Source organism: Carettochelys insculpta, chromosome 17, assembly GCF_033958435.1.
Source record: "Carettochelys insculpta isolate YL-2023 chromosome 17, ASM3395843v1, whole genome shotgun sequence".
Classification (NCBI taxonomy): Eukaryota; Metazoa; Chordata; order Testudines; family Carettochelyidae; genus Carettochelys; species Carettochelys insculpta.
The window spans coordinates 33,191,726-33,214,269 of NC_134153.1; the positions used below are offsets into that span (position 1 = coordinate 33,191,726).

Genomic DNA, 22,544 nt, shown 5'->3' on the forward strand with positions numbered 1-22,544 from the left:
AATGGTTTTCCAAGTTACACATTTTTTCCCCAGCAACATCTAATATGGGGAAATGGCTTGGAAATTTATTTGTCAAATTGCACTTATGCTGAAAGGCACAGAGAAAGTCTTTGAAGAATGATGTATTGCAAAGTGAGTTACTTAAGTTACTTACCAGTTGATTCAGCCATGTCTGCATCTTCATCCACCTCATTTTCTCACAATTAGCAGTTTTCCTTATGAATCATTCTTGCAGCTAGGCCCAGTATTTCTTACTTGCACTACTTATGCTTGACAGGTTTTCCTTTTTTGCCCAAGGAATTAATTACTTCAAAATACTCCCAAGATAGGGTATCTCTTAGGCTGAGAAACCCTGGCAGTTTTTACTGTAGCAAAAGTGTGGGAGAATATAGGAAGCTGTGTGTGCGCTGAATAGTGTCTTCCATTTTTATTCCCAGTCCACTCCTTTTCTATATGTTGTCTCTGTCTTTTTAAGACAGCGTCTTAACTAACTCCTCTGCTGTGCTCGTCCAGGTCTACCACCACATAAGCAAAGAACAAAAACAATCCCGTTCATCTTGTCTTGTGCGGACGTTACTTTTAGTCTGCTGAGAAACCAATTCCAAGTCCAGAACTTTTAAGAAGCAAGAGCTAGTATGTAAGATGGACAAACTAGAACCATTAATCCCTTTTTATGAGACTGCAAGTATGTGTGTAACATGTTGGTGATGAGATAGACTTCTATTATTTTTAATTAAGAGATTTAATATTTTAATGATTTTAAAAATCAAAACTGCTCTTTAAAAAATTTTTGTTGAAAAAAACCAATTGAGATTTATATACCTTGCTTATGCATTTTTCTTTCACTTTTGTTAGTGGCAGCATAACCACTAGATATGTATAGGGCCTTATATTGTAATGATACTACTTAATTTTTTTTTCCTGAGACATCTCATTTTATTCTTAACCAGAGTTATTTTAGTGAGTTGTTTATTTGCATAGGTATCCAGCTCATATTGAAGAAATTGACTATGAGGAAGGAAAAGTGCTTATCCATTTCAAACGCTGGAATCACCGTTATGATGAATGGTTTTGTTGGGACAGTCCTTATCTGCGTCCTTTAGAGAAAATACAGCTAAGGAAAGAGGGTTTACACGAGGAAGATGGATGTGGTGTAAGTTAAAAGCAGGTGTTCAAGGAATTTGCATTATTTAGCAAGTTATATACCAAATCTGTGTATCCAAACCCACTGAGATCCCTGAAATGCTGCATATATGTGGCCAGATACCATTTGTGATTGTTGTTGGTGAGTGCTGATGGTGTCTGTTTGGTACAGACGGAAGGAAAAACAGTTCCTGCCTGAAGAAACTTAGTGTATATGGAATGGTGTGAACTATTTTTAAGATGTGCTGCTGAATGTAAGTGGCTGCCTGGTGAAGGATATGGGTGGGATTTTTTTCTTTTTTACTTTTAACAAGGAAACAGTTACAATGTTTTAATGAAGAAGTATATGTTTTTAAATCTTCCTAATTTTGTGTGTCTAATTTAGGAAGCATACGTTTTGTTTCTCTTTTTGTAGGGATTTCATATAAATGACCAGGTATTGGCTTGCTGGTCTGATTGTCGTTTTTATCCAGCCAAAGTCACTTCCGTTAACAAGGATGGTAAGTTACAGCTTTTGCGTTCAGTTTCCCTCTTGCAGCCAGAGAACATGGGACACACCTGAAAAAAGATTGATTATGCTACAGTGTGCTACATTTATTAATAACAGTTTTTCAGTTCTATAATTTCTCATCAAATGTTGCTGGTGTTTCAAGAGGGTACAGTGGTTCCCCCCCGCCCCCATGCCTTCCATGAGTTACCAAATGACCTAACTTCAGGGAGGAGTGGAGGGAGTGGGGGAAGGAGAGAGAATCAATTAATTAGAACTTTTTAAGCCACTTCATATAATTGCTAAAGAAATATTGGCAATAGAAAACAGGCATAATCTTTGTCATTGTGAAAGAGGATCCAGTTTGATGAAAGAGAAATTCTCTCTCTCTAAGATTCACATTAATGCTTTCATCCTTGATGTTTTCTCTTTTTTTTTCTATCTTTGGCAGATACAGACTAAAATAAAATACAAAGATATTTTTAAATATCTGGAAGCTTCTTACATATTGCAGAATTCATCTTTTAAATGCAGTAGTCTGAGGTGTATTTTTTTTTTTTCCCCAGAGGAGCACAAAACATTCTTCCACCTAAACTACCTCTACATTCTTGATGAGTGAGCCAAGCCCACTATTAAATACATAAAAGTGGGAAAGAGCTTAGACCAGTATTTGCTGTTGAAACTTAAAAGATTTTAGATATACTTTTACTTTTCAGCAGAATACATTACTTTCTTTATCATAGGAACTGGGATTCAAATTTGTTTTCTTCAGTACGCTTCATAGAAATTACACTGTAGTCAATACTGTTCAGGAGTTCTTGGCTGGATCAGATAATTTAATGTGGTCCAATGGTGAGGCTTATATCACTTACCTTAGTATAGCTCTCTAGAGATTGTTTCCTGTGGCCATCACTAAGAGATTTTGAAGAGTTAATTTTCAGCCTAAAGATTCTTAATATAATTTACTAAGATATGAGAAATACTTTGGCTTGACACACTGATATGCAGGAGCTGAGTTAACATTTATTCAGCCTCATAATGACTGGGCTTTTCTCTTGTCCAGCAGGAAGTAAGGCCCTTGATCTAAAGCAACTTGGTTATTAGACTTAAGCACCCATTATTAGCGTCTCATGTGCAACAGTTCAGCAGCTTATTATAGTTTTCAGATGTTAAACATTTTCATGTGAAACAGTAACTGATTTGCTATAGTAATTTAAAACTTGTCGTGCGTCAATACCTATTTGGAGGTAATTTTCTCCCTATATGCCCCCCCCACTCCTGCTCAATTGGAATAGTGTCATAATTTAGGAAAGATGCAGAATAGTATAAAAAGCATCTGAATTGCAGAACACGAAAGCAGAATTTATTAATCACCAATTGAAAAAGCTCTATGAACACATTAAAAACATGAAATTTATTGCTGATCCTACAGGTTAAACAGACAGAGTGAATTCCGGCTTGCTTCACTCCCTGCCTTCAGTGGCACTGCAGGTGTGGGCACTATTAAGTGGAAGGAATTGCTCATATTCCTTAATTTGACTTTGATCCCCTTTTGGAGCTTTTCGTCTGAAAATTAACACTTTTTTGTTTTGCTTTTTACATTGAATGCATAGACTCCTTAAGAAATAATAATATGTATATCAACATGCATGATTTTGTGTGTTCTGACAGTAAGCTGTTTTACTGAGATTTTTAATTTGTAAATTTGTTCTTACATAAATCTAGACAAAACTAGAAGAAATAAACTGTATTCTCACTTCGTTCATGTTTCATGAAGGAAGATGCCTAAAGTTGAAGACTATAAATTTTTGTAACCCAAAAAGAGTGGATTTTTATTTTGAACCAGATGCACATCAGTAGTACTGGAGTGCTGCAATGTTTATTCTTTGAATAGTTATCAAAATACATGTTCAACTACTCAGTTAATCAGCATGTGTTCTCAAATTTTAGGTACTTACACTGTGAAATTTTTTGATGGAGTAGTTCAGACTGTCAAAAACATTCACGTCAAAGCGTTTTCCAAAGATCAGGTGAGAAATGTTCATATTTGCAGTAAAGAAAATGCATCAAGTCAACACTTAACTTATGTATCACTAAATATGTTACCTGCTGGGTGAAAAAAATCTATTATATGGAAAAGGGTAAATTATGGTATGGCTTATGAGGATAAAAGCTTGCTGCTTCTTGTTCTCCCTAACAATGTGTTTTGATACAAAGATGTTTTATGTATCTCCAGTTACAGCTCCTTGGATTTGTGGAAGGTTCCAAAAGTAGGATGTTTCAAATGGAGCACAGATGTCTGCCTTACAGTAATTTATCAGTAGAAGCAAAATGCCAAAGTTGCATAATGAAAAGGGAATGATAAGGTTGAGAATCAGTTCTTTTCTTATGGAATACAATATTTCCCTAGAATTCTATCAGTTATAATCTGACAGCCCTCTAGCGTCAACTTTTGTTAAGTAGGTCCCTTCCACAGGGGAAGATTCAGTGCCCTATGCAGTTGTAGAAGCTTTCACTTTGGCTACGTCTACACTAGCCAAAAACTTCGAAATGGCCGTGCAAATGGCCATTTGGAAATTTACTAATGAAGCACTGAAATACATATTCAGCGCCTCATTAGCATGCGGGCGGCCGCGGCACTTTGAAATTGATGCGGCTCGCCGCCGCGCAGCTCATCCAGACAGGGCTCCTTTTCGAAAGGATCCCGACTACTTTGAAGTCCCTTTATTCCTGTCTGCTCATAGGAATAAGGGGACTTTGAAGTAGCCGGGGTCCTTTGGAAAAGGAGCTCTGTCTGGATGAGCCGCGTCAATTTCGAAGTGCCACGGCTGCCCACATGCCAGTGAGGCGCTGAATATGTATTTCAGCGCTTCATTAGTAAACTTTGAAATGGCCATTTGCATGGCCATTTCAAAGTTTTTGGCTAGTGTAGACACGGCCTTTGTGTTGGATACATTTTTTTTCTTCTTCACCCACGTTTCTCCACGCAGAATCACTTCTGCCTGAGACAAGTATTGGAGGGGTAGCTGTGTTAGTCTGTGTTTTGACAAGAACCTCAGTGACTTAAGAGTCCAAGTCCCATTAAAAAGGAAATTAGTTTCCTAAGTCATTGACGTGCTTCTGAATATGTTTAACACTGTAGAGATGTTGTAACCCATGAAATTCTATTACATTACAGGTATATAATCTCAATTTTAATTGCCTTTTAATGGGGCATTTTTGATCTGGTAGTTTCCTGAATTTTTGAAATAAATTTCCTACATAAACATGAAGCAGTCTACAGTGCAGTGATTGATTTAAATGCATCAACCACCATTTTTTTGGGGAAAAAATAAGTATACCGTGACATGTAGGAACACATGTGTTGGCACACCAAAGAAGCCAAAGGATTCTGGCCAGTTGAGCTAAATTTATAGCTTTTGGCAGCTAGCTGTTAATTTGGAATTGCCTTGGTTTAGAGTGTTTTGTTAGGGTGTCTGTGTGCTCAGGACAGCAGCACCCTGTCCCTGGGTCCAAGTGTCTCTGGTTGTCGTGCACTAGGGTATTGAATGAAGAAGCTTTCAGGCATTGTTGCCCATTGGAATTGTTAGAGCAATAACAGTTGCGTCTAGTGTCTCTGCCGGTGTAATCACACTAGTATGATGGCAACTAAATACAACAAAGAGAATTATTGCATACAAAGTAGCTGTCACATAAGGGATGCTGATTTAATTATTGTGATGTCACAGTGTCATTTAATAGTGAAATGAGCTGTTACAGTGCTTGGAACTTCTCTGTGACCTCTCTAATCAGTCTCGCAGAGGTAGCTATGTTAGTCCTGTATCTTCACAAAACAAAAAAAAAGCAGTCCTGTAGCACCTTTAAGACTAACAGTATTATTTATTAGGTGTTGAGATTTTGGGGGACAGACCCACTTCTTCAGATCTGGAGGATACTGATAAACTGGTAACTTTGTTTCAGTTATCAATATTCTCCAGATCTGAAGAAATCAGTCTGTCCCACAAAAGCTCATCACCTAATCAATAATATTGTTAAGTCTGTAAGGTGCTACAGAATGGCTTTTTTTAATCCAATCAGTCATTAGATAAAAGAATAATTAATTTAGCTTAATTCCCACCTAATTTCTGCACATGTAGCTTGTACACAAGATGGAAATAAATGTTGTTAGTCTGTATCTGATGATGATGATGATGATGATGTCACAGTTTTCATCTATGGCTGTGCATTTGACTCTGAAGTCTGAACCTGGAAGCAGCATGTCAGCCATACTCGCAGCATGGGAGGACTGTATTTATGATGAATTAGAGAGCTCTGTGGTACCTTTCAGATGCAGCCTGGAGCTAAATTTGTTGATCTTGCTTATGTGTGCTACGTACTGATTTTTGTCAGTGCTCCAGTGAGTCCAGTTCTGAGACATTTGCTCAAGTTCTTTTTGTTTGATTCCAGTCACTGGAAAATGATCTTTAGATTATCTTTGAAGCTGTTGTGTGGATGACCCTTGTTTCTTTTGTCCTGCCTCAGTTTCCCATACAAGATATGTTTTGAAATACAGTGGCATTGCATTCTGCTGATCCATATACATTGTGGTCTTCAGAACTTTTCAATACTGGTTATATTTTACTCCCTCAAGGACCTTAATATTGGATACTGTCGTGCCAGTGAATGCTTATTGAGTGAAAGGCACACAGGTGAAATTGCTTGATCTGTTTGACATTTATGAGGAGTCAGCATCTCAGATCTGTCCAGGAGGGATGTTAGAACCACTGCACTATAACTCTTCAGTATGGGGAGAGACAAATGTTGTGTTGGTTAAGAACTTTTCTTCTGAGTCGATCAAGGGCTTTGCTAGCTTTGCTAATTCTTCAGGAAATTTATTAAGGAAACTGTCACTTGAGATGGTATTGCCCAGATACGTCGACTGATCCACATTTTTCAGCTGTGTGCCTTGGTTGAAGACGGCTGACAGTGGAGCACTGAAGTGAAGTGCTGATTTAAACAAGACTATCTTCCTGAGACATAGTGGTGAGCAGAAGAGCTGAGATGCTATAGAAAAATCTGTCAGCAGTGACTTGAAGGTCTTCCTGTCCATCAGCCATCTAGGCCAGTCATCTGGAAAATGAGCTGTGACTAGAATCAGCATTTCCTCTTACGTTTTTTTCTTTATATGTGTAAAATGAATGATACATGCTCCAATATGGAGGGAATATGACACATCACTTCCCTACTGGTGCACCAAACACAATTCGATTGGTGGTGGTGTGGTTGAGGGGTTTGGAATGGCCTTAGGTCTGAAGAAGAGAGTTGGTTGTGGGCCCTGGAGCTGGACAGGGTAGTAGGGGCTGAGTCAGTAGAATGGGATGCAAATGGGCCAGGGCTGTGGTTGGCAGTGTGTACTGGAGGGAGGGGTACCTTTTCTCTGGCTGCAGCCAGGGTCAGGTGAGGGGCTTCTCTTCTGTAGCTGGGCTGTGGCTTTGCTGATTTGGGCCTGGGAGGGTGGGGTGCTTCTTCCCTGGCTTCAACAGGTCTGGAGCTGGGTTGAGTTGGTGTTGGGTGAGGTGGAAGAGATGCGTGTAGGCATCTCTAGCCATGCTGTGCTAGGGCTGGGAGAGGGGTTTCTGTTCCCAGGTGGGCCTGGGAGAGGAGAAACTTTTTCTTGGTGAGAGTTAAAGAACAGCTTTGTAATGTAAATGTGGGAGAAAAAGGTTCCCTATTAAGGGACATTGGGGGAACTACAGGGAGTCTTTCATTGTGAGAGATGTAGTAGAGTGGCGCACAGGGAACTTCTGCAGTGGAATGGAAGGATTCTGGGGGTCTCTTCTTTGAGCAGTAAGTTAAGCCTACACAAGTTAACAGTATTTTTCCTGGAGGCATTCTGTGCATGCAATATTTTAAAATTCTGTAAATTTTTGTTAAAAATAATGTGAAATAAAATACTAAAATTATTGAAACTAGCACAGTATCTCTCAGCAAGTATGTCTGTAACAATGCAGATGCACAGTTTACTCAGAAGTCAAGAGTTAAACACCCAGTTCTTTTTTCTTTGCCCTCTCCTCTAGAGAGCTCAGCAGAGGCCCCAGACACCCTCCCTTGGCGCCCAGAGCCTAGCCTTGGGGCACTTCTTGTCACAAAAGGTCACTCCCCTTCCGCACCAGAACCCAACCATGATCAACCTGAGGCTAGACACTCTCACCCTGTTTCCCACAGAGGCCAGCTTTGCCCATGACTTCTGTTCGCGAGGCTGGGCTCTCCTGGGTCCAGTGGTTCCTGGTGACAGCTAACATTTCTGTAGTTCATTTCAGGGTGGTGCGGAGAGGGAGAACAGGAGGAAATTCTGTACACAGCCTGAGTTTCTGCAAAGTTTTGCAATGATCAGTGTTGCAGAGTTCCCTGAGATGTAAAAGTGTGATCCTACTAAGGCCTTCCATGGGTGCTGTAAAGGGGTCAGGGTGGATAATGAGCTGGATATGCACTCCCAATATGATGCTGTTGCCAAAAAGCTATTGTGGCCATGGGATTCATGATGGGAGGGATCTTGAGTAGGTGGGGAGATTGTAACATCTTTGTTTGATAGTGTGTCCCATTCTGATGCCCATAGTTCAAGAAGATAGTGATAAATTAGAACTCAGAGAAGAGTAAAGAGATTGATTAAAGGGTTAGAAAACATAATAATGAGCTCTTCAGTCTAGTAGATAAATGGGTAGCATGATACAGTGTTTGAATTTGTTTAGCTTCAACTTCCAGATTGTGAATAAGGCATATATTTTGAATAGTGAGTGTAATATTCTCCATTAAAGCAATTGGCTAAGCATTGTGCTGGATTCTTAAGTCACAATTTTTAAATGAAGATTGGATTCTTTTTTTAAAAAAGATGTGTTCTAGGAATTATTTTAGGGATGTTTTTTCATCTATGTTATACAGGCTATTAGACTAGATGAGTGTTTCTTAATCTTTTTGAGATCACGGAACACTAAACAACATTTGTTATGTAGAAACACCTTGGAAAATTTTAATTTAAAAAAAAAAAAAAAGCTCAAAACCAAATAGCAACATATACAGCTAAACCAAAACGAAATAATTTAATCATAGTAGTGAAGAAGTAACATTGTGTCTGGTTTTAATAACAGAAATATATATCATCGATGTATGATATAAAAATGTCACGCTCGTGGCACACCTGTGAGTTGTTCATGGAACACAAGTTTTCTGTGGAACATAGTTTAAGAAGCCCTGTGATAGTGCTAATGCAGTAAACTTACATTATCAGGCAGCTAAGGTACCAGCATTGTATCTATAAGTAAATTTTAGTTCCGTTTTCCTTAAGAACAGCATAGTTAGAATAAATATTAATAAATACAGTATGTTTACAGTGTACAATACTACTGTTGTTGGTTAATAGAGTACTCTTCATACAGTTTTGTTTATTTCTTAGTATCTAATCTTGTTTTTCTTTAGTGTTATGCATTGATAGGTATACCTCTCTGTTATTCAGAATATTTGAACGTTGCGTCCTGGTCCTGTGACTGCCAGATTTGAAAGAGTTTACTGTATATTGTATGCTGTATATAATGTATTTTTAAAGGGTAATTAAAATTAAACATAAATCACTGATAACACTAGTAGTGTTTCTATATATTTTAAAAGTGCCCATTTTACAATAAGCCTTTGAACAGAGACCATCTTTTACAAGACCACTTTTGCTAATTCCTATGAATGGTCACTCATGGCAGGTTTTACTGTAGCTTTCTGCCTGTAATCTTAAGTTTTTTAACTTATAGGTTATACTGAAATGATAGCTGACCCCTATTCCTTTGCTTATGTGTTTTTTTTTAAAAATTCTTATGTTAAATATAACATGCTTAAAATTCAAAGTATCGTTTTTTTTTTTACTTTGTCTTCGCTATTTTAGACTATTGTGGGTAATGTGAGGCCTAAAGAAAGAAGTAATGAAGTCCCTTCATCTCCTGAAAAACGTGAGACGTTTAAAGATCAGAGGAAAACAACAGACAATTCAAAGAAGGACAAGGACGAAAAGGCATTAAAGACAGAAAAAATATCTAAACAGCCTGATAGGGAAGGAAAATTAATTGTTCTCTCAGAAAAATGCAAGGTCTCTGAAAAAAATATACTTAAGAATGGGAAAGAAGACAAAGAGAATATATCAGAAAATGATATGGAATATTCAGTAGATACACAAATTGAGAAGAAATCTGAAAATGACAATGTGAAGAGTCCACCAGAAAACACAAGAGAAATTAAAAGAAAACGTGGGAGGCCACCTATAACACCCCCAACAGGTTAGTATTTAAAAGATACATACTTAGGCAACATTCTAAATTCTTCTAATGAATTTGCTGAGCAGCTTAGTATTGCTTTCTATTCTGATTTGGGGACATTCTTGTTTTAAGTAAGTGGAAATAAATCTTGCTCTTAAAGCACTTGTTCTAGCTGATTATTACAGTGGCAATGATAGAGCACATCTCATTGATTACAGGCTCTGGGTCATGACGTTCAGAGACCTGTATGGTTATGTGGCATTGATAGAAATGTGTAAATATTTGGTAATTGGTAATTTAAAGAAAACAGTTGCAGAACTGTCACAGAGGGGTGGCCGTGTTAATCTGTACCTTCACAAAACAAAAAATCCGTAATGTAGCGCTTAAAAAATTAACAAAATAAATAGATGATAAGCTTTTGTGGGATAGACCCACTTCTTCAAATCTAGAAAATTCTGAGAAATGAGTTTGCAGAACTGATGCAGACACATTAACACTACAATATGTGATGTTATAAATGGGATTGTATGATAAAATGAATATATTTGCTGTAAAAGAGTCTATCTTGAGGTGCCAAATAGCTAATAAGATGACCTGAAGAAAATTTCATAATTACATAGAGATACCAATTGGTTCTGAAAGTTGTGAAAAAGAGGTTTTATTTATTTATTTATTTTTAAATTGAGTTGTTAACTGACTAGTTGCATATTTAGTGAACTTTTCTTCATCTGGTTTTTATTTAAATTTATAGAACAAAGTTCTCAAACTTTGCAGCCAATAACATTGGAATTGAGGAGGAGGAAAATACCTAAAGGAGGCGAAGTCCCATCAAAGCGTCCCAGGGTTGAAAAAAACTCATGTGAGTACTTAAGCATCTTTTGTAACTTTGAGTGTTTTATGATATTGCCTTTGAATTTCAATTTTAGATGGCCTAAAGGCCATAGGTGCTGTGTAGTCTGTAATTATGTTAAGGTATGGCTGGCATTAGAGCATATCAATATTGTAAATAATCTCCACAAAAAATCTTGAAATCAAGACTTCTTAGATTTTTAAGTCTAAAAGGACTTGTGTAGAGATAGGTCTTGTGAGAGTTGAAGCAATAAAATTTCATGAAGTGATTTCTAAATCCATTTCAATAAATTATGGTTTAACTATAGTATATCTTTTCAAAAGACTTCCGATGCTGACTTAAATATTTCAGGTGTGGAGATCCCATGCCAATTTAGTCAGATTGGTTATTTACTCTTACTCCTCAATATTTTCATTTTATTTCTAAGCTGCATTTATGTATTTTCAACATCTACCCCTTGGATCTTCTTATGCCTTTGAATGCTGGATTAATGAGCTCTTTTGCTATCAGATATTTTGTATCTGTGTAGATGCTTCTGTAATCAAGTTCTCCATGAAACTTATCATACTCTACAAGATTTAAGAAGCTTGGTCTCTTTTTAGCTTAGAGTGATTGTCCATATGCACATTTCACTGATGATGGTATGCATTAGCCTCGTGTACATGAGTTAGAGCTCTTTTGGCAAGCGGTAGATGACGCAGATTTGTCCTGGAAGTTCTCTTGTTCTGCAATAAGGACATAGCAGGGTGGAGTATACCAACTGCCACTTAGTTCTAATCAATAAGTCTTAGCTTTGAAATGTAGTGACTTGCTGAGAGTTGCAAAGTCAGCAACTTTTGCTAGTTCTGTGGTTAGTTAGCTTTACATAGTATGCCTGTTAATTACTTTTCTAAGTATGCTAATTTCTACTAGTGTTAGATAGGTATCCAAGTTACAGAGTGGCCTTGTGAGGTCTCCTGGCTTTCAGGATTGTTTGTGTGCAAAAAATCATGCCTGTTTACAATGGTCACATTACGTACCCTACTGCCTACGAGAATTGCATAGATCTGGGATATTCTTGATTTTTAAGTTGTTCGATACTTGGACAGAGAAACGTACCTATATGCGTAAGTCAGTGAGACCAGCTTCCAATCCTGGCTCTTTAGCTCCCCAACCCCTCTGTCATAGCTGAAGAGTGAGTGTGAAGTCGTCTTATCTCCTAGAGGACCCCATCTTCATCTGAATTTACCAAGAATTTGATAGGCAATGTTGAGGGTGTGGGTAGTCCTACAGGAAGATCCTCCCACCTGTTCTTACTTCTGCCAGCACTGCTTACTCTCTAGCTCTTGTGCAAGCTCAATTCCATACTGGTCCACAGAAAGTAATGAGCTGATACTAAGCAAAATCAGAATTTCCGAAACCTCACTTTTTGAGAGACTCAGAACAGATATAAATCCATGACGTGACTGCGATCTTGTGTTGAAACATGAGGCATCAATAGCCTTGTCACCATGGTTAGTATTTGTAGCCCCCCGCCCCCCAATGCATCTGATGAAGCGAGTCTTTGCCCATGAAAGCTTATGCTGCAAAATATGTGTTAGTCTATTAGGTGCCATAGGACTTCTTGTTGTTTTTGAAGATACAGGCTAACACGTTTTCCTCTCTGATGTCTGTAGACCCATTGCCACTTCTGGCTACACCACTGCATCAGCTGCGTTTGAAGTTAATAGCACAGACACTTTCTGGTCATGCAGGAGCCAGAGTCACATCTTTTATCTGCTCTGCTGCCATATGAAGCACTAAAATAGCGTTGGCAATTTTTATCCTGCTTCCCTCATAGCTTTGTTGTTTACAAGCTTTTCCTATGGATATGGAGTATTCTTTGAATAGCATTCCCTGTGGGTGCTCCACTCTAGGTGTTGATGTGTCCTTGTGCTGACACTTGGAGATTCTTCTATATCTGTGATTTCCTGTGCCATGCATGTGCAGTAACACCTCCTTGTGTTATCTGGCACGTGCGTGACGCCAGACACCTCACTTCCTTCTCTTTGGTCCTTGGCTGTATGGGGAGCTTTGTGCTCCCTCTGTAAAAGATTTGCCTGGGCTTTAAGTGGTGCGCCACATGCAAGGAGGTCATGCTGAGCTCTGACAGCCATGCTTCCTGTATTAAGTGCTTGGGTGAGGGCCACTAGAGGCAGTCCTGCACCAGCCTTACGGTGAGGGCCAGGAGAGACCAAGACAACAATGTCAAAATTTATCTTTGTGAAATTCCCTCCATTCACCGGTCCTGGAGCAGCTGCCTGCAAAAACCTTGGCATGGGATGCTGAAGGTACAGACTTACTTCCCTCTGCCTCGGTTGCTTCCCCTCCTGCAGCTGTGGATCTGTCTCCAGCATTCTCCTGGCCTCTGGTGCAATCTCCATGGGCTGCACCAGCAGGAAAATTGACTGCGGTTTCCCCAGAGCCATCCGTGCCAGCACTGTTGAAGAGAGCGCTCTTGGAACTAAGCTACAAAACTTTGGCACACCCAGCACCATCGGCACTGCTGGTCTTGGTTCCCTCCACTCTGGCATAGGAGAGGTTGTCAAAAATCAGGACCCTATCCTCTGTGCTGGATCCGGAGCACAGGTGGCACCGTTCAAAATCTCTGCACTGCTCGCATAAGTTATAGGACCCAGCACCATGCATGACCAGGGCCCAGGCACCACCTCACTTTTGTATGGCACCAGAGTAGTCACTGAAGTGGCACTGGGATGCCGTGCCATCCAAGTAATTGGCACCAGAACACAATATGGCACAACATCCCATGCTTGTCCTAGTGCTCAGGGTTCTTGCATGGCTCAGGGGCTAGACTGCTCACTCCAGGAGGCAGCAGTTCTGCTGACAGGAGTGTGTTTTCATTCCAGCACTCCAGTCCTACTTGTCCCATCTGGCAGGACTTGCCTTCCAGTCTGGCATACCCACAGTCGCCACCACCATGGTTTGTGCACAACTTAGCTACTCCCATCACTGTAAGCCTGTGCCACAATGGTCATCCTGGCAGGCAAGGTTGCCATGTTCTGTTGGTACCATCCATAGTGTCCAGAAGTTGTCTTCCATCACTGCAGCCTACAACATTGTCACTGTACAAGTCTTCATTGCTCTGGCACTGAGGATTCCTTATCAGAAGGTGAACAGGGATCCCCTCTGCACCCCTCCTTTTTAGACAGTGGAGTATTTTTGGTGTTGACCCCCTCCTGTGGATGATGCCAAGGCATTCCAGGAGCTTTTCCGAAGGGTGGCTCAGGCTCAGGAGAAGGATCTGCAGGAGGTGCTGGTTAAACAATATAGACTTCTCCGCACCCTGCAGCCTCTTCCTTTCTCCAGTCAGGAGCTTGCTCAAAGCCAGACCACCTGTGGATTAACAAAAGGCCAGCTAATGCTACCAACCACCAGTTAAACAGTAAAGCCCTGCAGCTTTATTAATGAAGCTGTTTTAAGTAGGACTATTAGTGACTTCAAAAAATATCACTTACACTCAGCCTGTATATAGAGGTCAAAAGGTCAAGTTTCAGCTCCATGGGGCAGGAGAGGTGTGATTGAGCTCCCACTTCATGTGCCAATGAAAATGGGCTTGTGCCAGTCTTGGTATCTGTGCCAGGGGTTACTAACCCCTGGCTAGTATATGTTCTTTCAGGCAATTGTATGCCCTCAATCTTCTTCACTCCTATCACAGGTACCATAGTACTGGTCGAACCTCAGTTAATCCAGCACTCTGTGGTCTGGAAACTTCCATGGTCCATCATGATTTTAGTTGTCCACGCCCCTGATAAGTGGACATCTGGCTGAGTTTCCCATGGTCCCACAAAGTTTGTTTATAGCCAGCAGTATTGTGTCTCAGTGTTGTATGCTGTTATTTAGCTCTAATTTACCCTGAATATCTTCTAAGAGCCCAGTAAGCAGTGGAAATCTTGGTAATGCTACTAGACAATATTGACCTTCTATAGTTCGGCAAGTTCTCTGGTTTTAGCACTGGTCAGGTCCCCAGGGTACTGGATTAGAAAGGTTCGACCTGTTTGTCTTCCCTGCAGGGGTGGAAGAACTCGTGATTGCCTGTAGGGGGACCATCTCATTGCCTCACTACAGTCCAAGATTATTGCAGTAGATACTGCTTAAAGCATGGGTAGCACACATGACAAACTTTCCAAGGGACTGATAGTTTCTTTCTTGCCTCTCTCTTCAAAAGAGAAGCAAGAAACTATGTTAGTCTCCTGGAGCACTGAGCTGGATACATGGTCCATGAGCCCTTTCTGCGTTACATTACAGGAGCTACTTCTACTCTAGAAGCATCTGTCTACAGAAGTTATGGTCAGAAGAGAAGTTTTGACAATCGACAGATGGTGTAAAAGTGAATTGATCTTTGGATCTGCTCTGTAGACAAAAGGGCCCCCCAGAACGTCTACACAGGAAACTGTCAACAAAACGCATTTTGTGTGTAGACGCTCCATGAGTTTTGCTTACAAAACCGCAGTTTTGTCTACAAAATTCTCTATTGTAGACATAACCAGGATGATAAGCCCAGGTAATGGGAGATGGAATAACCCCTTGCTCTTCATCAATGAGGAAGGTGTAGTAAGGTCCTACCAGCTCTGCCAGGATGCCATCAGAGTATGGAAGTGACGTGTCAGATATTCTATTTCTTTACCAATCATGTACCCTTCTGTTGTAGTGCAGTTTTAGTGGGCAGTCTCAGCAGCTGCTGTGCCAACAAGGCCTTATTTGTTGTTTAGCTTTACAAAAGCTATTGTTGCACCTTTACCAATATTTCACCTGAATTTTAGGCCACTTATATGTATGAAAATATCAGATAAGTTCAAGAAATCAGTATATAACATTACAGAAACAGCAGTTATATAGCACTTTAAGGGCTAACAAAATAATATATTAGGTGATGAGCTTTTGTAGGGCAGACCCACTTCATCACCTAATAAGTGATTTTGTTAGTCTTTAAAGTGCCACATCACTGCTTTTTGGTTTTGTTGAGGTACAGACTAACATGGCTACCTCTACATTAGTATATTACATTAATATTGATTTCATTAAATACAAATCAGACTGTCTGCTAAAAGAAGGCACTGTAGTAGAAAATACACATGAGGAGTGTATATCTCAGTGCGGAAGTCTTTTTAAAAAGAAAAAAAGAAAATAAAAAGTAGAACTTTCTAAACATAGCTCTTTGCTCTGGAAGGAGAGATGGGAGGTTGGAAACCAGGTATTTCTCTTTCTGGAGTGGGCCTGGAAGAGGGAGATAAAGTATTGTGAGATGAGCTATTTGCATCTTGTCCCACTCCAGGGAAGATGGCAGTTGGGTATTCTTGGCCACCCAAGTTACCAGTCTCCATCCTCTGTCTAGAAGGGGGAGTCAGGTTGGAGTACTTCTCCTTTTTGTTCCTGTTTCTGTTTTGACCCCCAATATTAACCTGGATATGTACTTAGAAAACTGAAATTAATTTTTTGTACCAGTTATCATGTGTTTCTTAAATTTTGGAAAAAATGTCTATAAGTGTCCCAAGAAATTGTGAACAAAATAAGTGAAAATGAAGGACATTGTCTCCTAAACACAAGTGAAAGATCAAAGATTCTCTTTTGGGACATTTTTTTCAGACTGATACGAAACAACACGAGAGAGCATGAAAAGTGTTCTATAGCAGGACATGCATGAACACAGACTTGATAGCCACTATTTTCTTGATTAGTGTGGTTGGGTAGCTCTGATGTATGCTCGTCTCCTAATTATGGATATAATTATCATTCAAAACCATTAACTGGTTGAAGTATTAAAGTTAGAATGATAGAACACTAGAGCTGGATGGGACCTTCAGAGGTCATCGAGTCCAGTCCCCTGCCCTCACAGCAGGAGCAAGCACCACCTAGATCATTCCTGATAGATGTCTGTCTAAACTGCTCTTAAATATCTCCAGTGATGGAGATTCTACAACCTCCCTAGGCAGTTTATTGCAGTGTTTAACTACCCTGACATTTAAGAAAGTTAGAATGGTTAGGAAATTTTTCCTAATGTCTGCCCTAAACCTCCCTTGCTGCAGTTTAAGCTCATTGTTTCTTCTCCTGTCCTCAAACACCAAGGAGAAAAACTTTCTCCCTCTTCCTTGTAATATTATTTTAGGTACTTGGAAACTGCTGTCATGTCCTGTCTTCTCTTTTTGAAACTAAACAAGTCCAATTCTTTGAGTCTTCCCTCATAGTTCATGTTCTCTAGACCTTCAATTATTCTTGTTGCTCTTCTCTAGACCTTCTCCAGTTTCTCTACATCTTTCTTGAACTGGCCACAATGCTTCAACTGAGGCCTGATCAGTACAGATTGGGGGGGAGAGAATGACTTTTTGTAGCTTGCTCACAACACTCCTGTTAATGCATCCCAGAAACACATTTTCTTCTTTTGCAACAGCATCACACTGCTTGACTCACATTGAGCTTGTGGTCCACTCTGAGCCCTAATCTCTTTTTTTGCAGTACTCCTTCATAGACAGTTGCTTCCCATTCTGTATGTGTGAAACGAGGAGTTGTTCTAAGTGGAGTACTTTGCATCTGTCCTTACTGAACTTCATCTGATTTACCTGAGACCATTTCTCCAGATCATTTTGAATTATGACCCTATCCTTCAAAGCAGTTGCAGCCCCTCCCAGCTTTGTATCATCTGTAGACTTAAGTGTACTCTCTATCATCGTCATCATCATCATCATCAATAACCATGGGCTCAGCACCTGTTGGTGTTTGATGTCTCTATCACTATTTCCTTCCATCTTTCCCTATTCAGTGCAGAGTGGCTTAGTTTCTGTAGACTAGCTCCGCACCCATCTACTACATCATCTATCCATTCTCTGTAGGGTCTGCCTCTGCTATTCGAATAATTCATTATGCCGAATACTAGGGTCTTGATTTTTTTGTTTGTCGTTCATTCTGCAAATATGTCCAAATAGTTGTAGCTTCCATTTTATAACCTTTTGTAGCAGGTTCTCTTTCGGCTGTATGTTCCTGGCCAGTATCTAACTCATTGATGAAGATACTGAACAGAACCGGTCCCAAAACAGACCACTGTGTAACCCCACTTGTTATGCTCTTCCAGCATGATTACAAACTGTTAATAACTACTTGCTGAGATGGTTATCCAGCCAGTTATACACCCACCTTATAAAGTAGCACCATCTTAGTTGTGCTCTCAGCATTGTGGATCACTTGTCTCCAGTTTGAATGAAGGAGGTTCATCCAATTATAGCTGTTTTCACAGCTCTTGTACACCACTAGCCTTTCAACCACTCAAACATGCTCTTCAAGTCTCTGCCAGTCCTAATGTGCTTTGAGGATTAATATTACACACACCTTGGTCCCCAGATTCCTTTTAAAGCGTGTTCCATTGTAACATCCAGACCCTGTCACAGGATGCTGTGGGATTACCAGGTAAGCTGTTTCCAAAACAGTGTGTTTGCAGATAGAAGATTATAGCCCTGGATCAGGTCATTTATAATAACAAAGCACTGTTTATAGGCTCACCAACTAAATGAGGGGTCACCATTTGAAATTAATAGACAACAATTTTAAAACAAAAGGAAGCATATTTTTCACCAGCGCAGAGTCAGCCTGTCAAAATGTAGCTCCCATTATTTTTGGCTTTCTGGGCTTAATTTACATTTGACATTGAGAGAATGGTCTGCCTGCTGGCCTGGAAGGAACCTATTTTTTTCCTTTGGTTAAAAGACTTTGAAGTTTAATATTAATAGGTAGACATAATTTCTCCTATAGTGCTATTAATAATCAGTGTGTCAGTATCTTTAATTTGATACCTTATGTGTCATTCTTGATAGATACTATCAGAGCAGTGTGGCCTGACAGACATTGTTAGCAGAAAAGTAAACTTTTTGCCAGTTGGCTCTGAGGTGTTCTTTGTTCATCCCTGATAAATAGCAGGAAGGACATTACAAGGGAAACTTACTGGAAAAATGGACAACATTTTCTCATTTGTGCCATTTGAAGTCCATCAGCCGTATGTCATGGCTTGATATCTTGAATTGTGAAATACTCCCAAGATAAAACAAAAGAATGCATCATGGAATTCATTGAAAGTACAGTTGATAGTCATATCAGCCCACCATCCACCTATAGATAGTTGTACAATATTCTCCTATCCATCCGTGATCAAGTTCCTCAGAGGCCTGATTAAGGTATTCTTATTGGTCAAGACCCTGAGCCTAGTTATTTTGGCTTCAATGAGGGTACACTTTCAACAGTTATCCAAAGGCTTCTTTCTGAATGTGTAAGTTAAAACAGTTTGTAGTCCCCGTGACTTCAGTGGAGAGAGAGTTGCAATCTTTATTTTCCAAAAGACTTCAAGTTTCCACCTCCATTACATAAGATCACTATTTAAGAGTTGCCAGCAGAGGAGTATGAACATGCACAGTCTCTCAAAGGAGAATGGGAAGTTACTTACCAGTTCAACATTTGGTGCTCTGATTATTAGACGTAGAGGTCTAAGTGAGCTGCAGGTGTAAACAACGTAACCAAAACCTCATTGTCAAGCTTTAATATTTTCGTGACTGACAGCCTGTTACACAATAAATTAACTTTATTATGCTTTTTAGCTCAGGAAAAGTTGAAAAACTATGTAGACAGCAATGAAAGGGACCAAATGAGAAGACGATCCTCAAGGCTTTCACCCAATGGTAGTCATGAAATTCTAAATACAGATCTTGTTACAAAAACTTCTGTTGGAATTGGACCTCTGAAGGATCCAACATCTAGTCCAAAGGAGTCTGAGGAATGTAAGTAGTTCATTGTAATTGTCTACCCTTGGGTCATTATCAAGGAGAGTTTAGTCCTGTGTTATAACTTATTTCTGAGATGAAGTTTAAATGACCTTCCTTTGCAAGATCAATTAAAAACCAAAATGTGAAATCAGTTTTATGTGCAGTTGGTACCCTGGAATTCTCTTGAGCTGGGGACAGATTGCTCAAATAATCCAGAGAAACAGTTTGTCTAAGGTTAGGGAATCCCTGTTGGAACTAGTTGAACCATATTGAATATCCATTCATTTAGTCATTCATTCATTAATTACTGTTGCACCTGTGGAAATCCTGTCATAGACCAGCACTGCATTATTAGGATGTGAAAGAAAACCAAACAATATGATGCTACCTGCCTTGCATGGATGTTTTGCCTCTCTTTTACAACTTTTCTCCCCTCTCACTGGAACAGTCTTCAGCTAGTCTATTTGACTCTCTCCGTTGCAGGACCTCCACTAGGTACTTAAGGATACCAGGGTTAGTGAGAACTGTACTTTTTAAATACTTTGATAGTCACTCCATTCCCTCCCTGATATTTCTCAGGAAATCCAACCTATTTAAACCCAATTGAGCTGTGTGGCCAGCTGGAATCACTGGATATGATAGGGTTGGGGTTGGGGGGCATGGTTTGACATTCATGATACCGTTCCCCATGAGTACCCGACCTAGGCCAAGGAAGCTAATGCTCCAACCAGTGGGCTAAATTCAGTGATGAATGCTGGTAACATGCCACCTGATGCATGTCGTGTGTATGCTAAAAAGAAGACCGGGCATGATGATACTCAGACATTAAGAGGGAAAAGGAATGGAGCCTTACTATCTACCTAAGACAGAAAATGGTGAGCCAAACCAGTCTGCTTTTGCCTTAGGTCTTTTCCAACACTTTGGCTATCTGATTTATTTAATGTATATTTTACTCCCACAAGCTCCTTTTTTTCCCCCTTCCCTTCTAGTTCAGTTAGAAATTCCCACTGAGTCTGACCAAAACCCCTGTAAGCAAGCACCTCAGTCTTCTGGAGATGTGCCACAGACCACACCAGTTGATGTGAACAGCAGTTCCAAGGAAGAAAAAGTTGAGGACCGGAAGCTTTCCTTTACATCTACTGAAACTCAAGAACCTTCTATTACAGGTTCAAATTTAGATTTAATAATTTTACAATGTGATATTTTCTTTGTAATTTTTTGTTCACTTTTGATTGAAAAGATTCTAACATTTCTCTGTTTCATGATTATTTTTTAAAAAAGTTGGGGTCAGATGAGAGAAGCATTTCTATGAATAAAAATGGCAAATTGCTTTTATGAAGGAAAAATACAAGCTTTGTCTGATAGTCAGTTTTGCTCTTGTAGGTTAACTTAGCTTTATGAACAATTTTCTGCAAGCACAATGGTAATTTTGCATTTTGATCGACTTGGGTTTAGCTATGTGAAAGTGTAACACCATCGTCTTTCATAAGCATTAACTATACTATACAATCATGATTAATACTTGCTTTGTGGTCCCAAATTAGACTGATGTTTAAAGTGATATTAATTTCTTGTATGTTTTCCTCTGTTGTCTTACCACTGCAGGAGAGAGGTTGTTGGGGTATCCTAACTATGCGCTTCCACCTTATAATGTGTGGATTTCCTTAAGTTAAGGTTAACTTTGAATTTCCTGGTGGCTGCAGTTCCTTGTGGGGATAATAGACAGCTCTTTAATGTTTCTTTACCCAACTCCATTTTAACGTAGTTGTTGTCCGGGAGTTTCCTTTTTAAAAGTTCTAATATTTGTAAAATATGTATGAACAGTAAACTGAAAGGCCTCACAGCATGAAATGCTGTGAAAAATTAGTTATCTGAAGATGGGAAATTTAATGTTTAGGGCTTGATTCATCTATACATTCTTGCTAGTGTATGTCACTCTGATGCTGGTGTGCAAAGCAGTCACGGCATTTTGAGCAGTTATACTGGATTTACAGCTGCTTGACACTGTTAGCATAGCGTCTACACACTTGATTCCCTCTTTCTCCTTGTCTGTCTCTCTACATACCTATACCTCATAGTCCCTGTCCCTCCATCTCTGTTAAGTAGATCTGATGTAACAAATAGATTGGTGTCAGCAACCTTTCTAAGGCAGTGTGAAAATTTGACCTTTTGACCTCTGTGTATGGTCTAAATGCCATCGATACTTTTAAAAGTCAGTAATAGTCATACTTACAACAGCTTCATTAATAAACAAATCAAGATTCACAGCTTTACTGTTTAGGTGGTGTTTATTAGCATTAGCTGGTCTTTTGTTAATCCATGGGCGGCATGGCTTTGAGCAAGCTCCCAACTGCATGGGAGGGGAGAGGTGGGGCTGAGCTCCTGCTTCTTGTGCCAATGAAAAATGGCTTGCGTTGCACTCTTGGCACCAGTGCGGGGGTTGCTTACCCCTGAAATGGCTGTTTGTTACAAAATTTGGATTAAGCATCATCATTTGCTGCTATTCTTCATAATTAAAAGTTTCCTCAGGATACCTTTGGCACAAATAGCCTCCTTTAGGGAAATTCATGCAGTACCCTCTTTCAGACTGACTGTCATGTCCCACTCTTCTCAAACGGACTGAGATACAGCCTACCCTGAACTAGGGTGGTCCCTGTTTGCATTGTGCTTAGTGGAAGTGAAGCCAAATCACCTCTTCCTGACTCTGTTCTTAAGAGAATCTTCTCGCGTTGTATACTAGATGATTACCATATTTATGAATGGTATCCTGTAGCTTAATTCCTGTTCAGACGATGGCCATTTTGAAAAAGAACAATTTGTGTGTCCTTGAAGGAGACTTGCTAATCTTGAAAGTTTGCCAGAAAAAATGGAAGGGAAAAAACCTACCTGCTGCACCAGATTCACTCAGTGTTCACCTTTCTGTGTCTGGGCTGATAACATTACATAAGAACAGCAGTTCTCAACCAGGGGTATGTGTATTCTTGGAGGTACGCAGAGCTCTTCCAGAGGGTACA

The 22,544-nt window shown here is 39.7% G+C and overlaps 1 protein-coding gene across 4 annotated transcripts in view; it reads left to right on the plus strand.

Moving 5' to 3' along the window:
* Positions 1 to 22,544, plus strand: part of PHF20 (PHD finger protein 20) — a 230,776-nt gene that overhangs the window by 41,831 nt on the left and 166,401 nt on the right. For 3 of the 4 annotated variants that reach the window (XM_075012107.1, XM_075012108.1, XM_075012109.1), the window contains exons 3-9: positions 982 to 1,153; positions 1,559 to 1,643; positions 3,581 to 3,660; positions 9,537 to 9,924; positions 10,655 to 10,762; positions 19,366 to 19,545; positions 20,520 to 20,696. In XM_075012107.1, coding sequence (XP_074868208.1) covers positions 982 to 1,153; positions 1,559 to 1,643; positions 3,581 to 3,660; positions 9,537 to 9,924; positions 10,655 to 10,762; positions 19,366 to 19,545; positions 20,520 to 20,696 — 1,190 coding nt within the window. The remainder of the gene's footprint in view (positions 1 to 981; positions 1,154 to 1,558; positions 1,644 to 3,580; positions 3,661 to 9,536; positions 9,925 to 10,654; positions 10,763 to 19,365; positions 19,546 to 20,519; positions 20,697 to 22,544) is intronic. The other variant, XM_075012110.1, reaches the window with a different exon arrangement.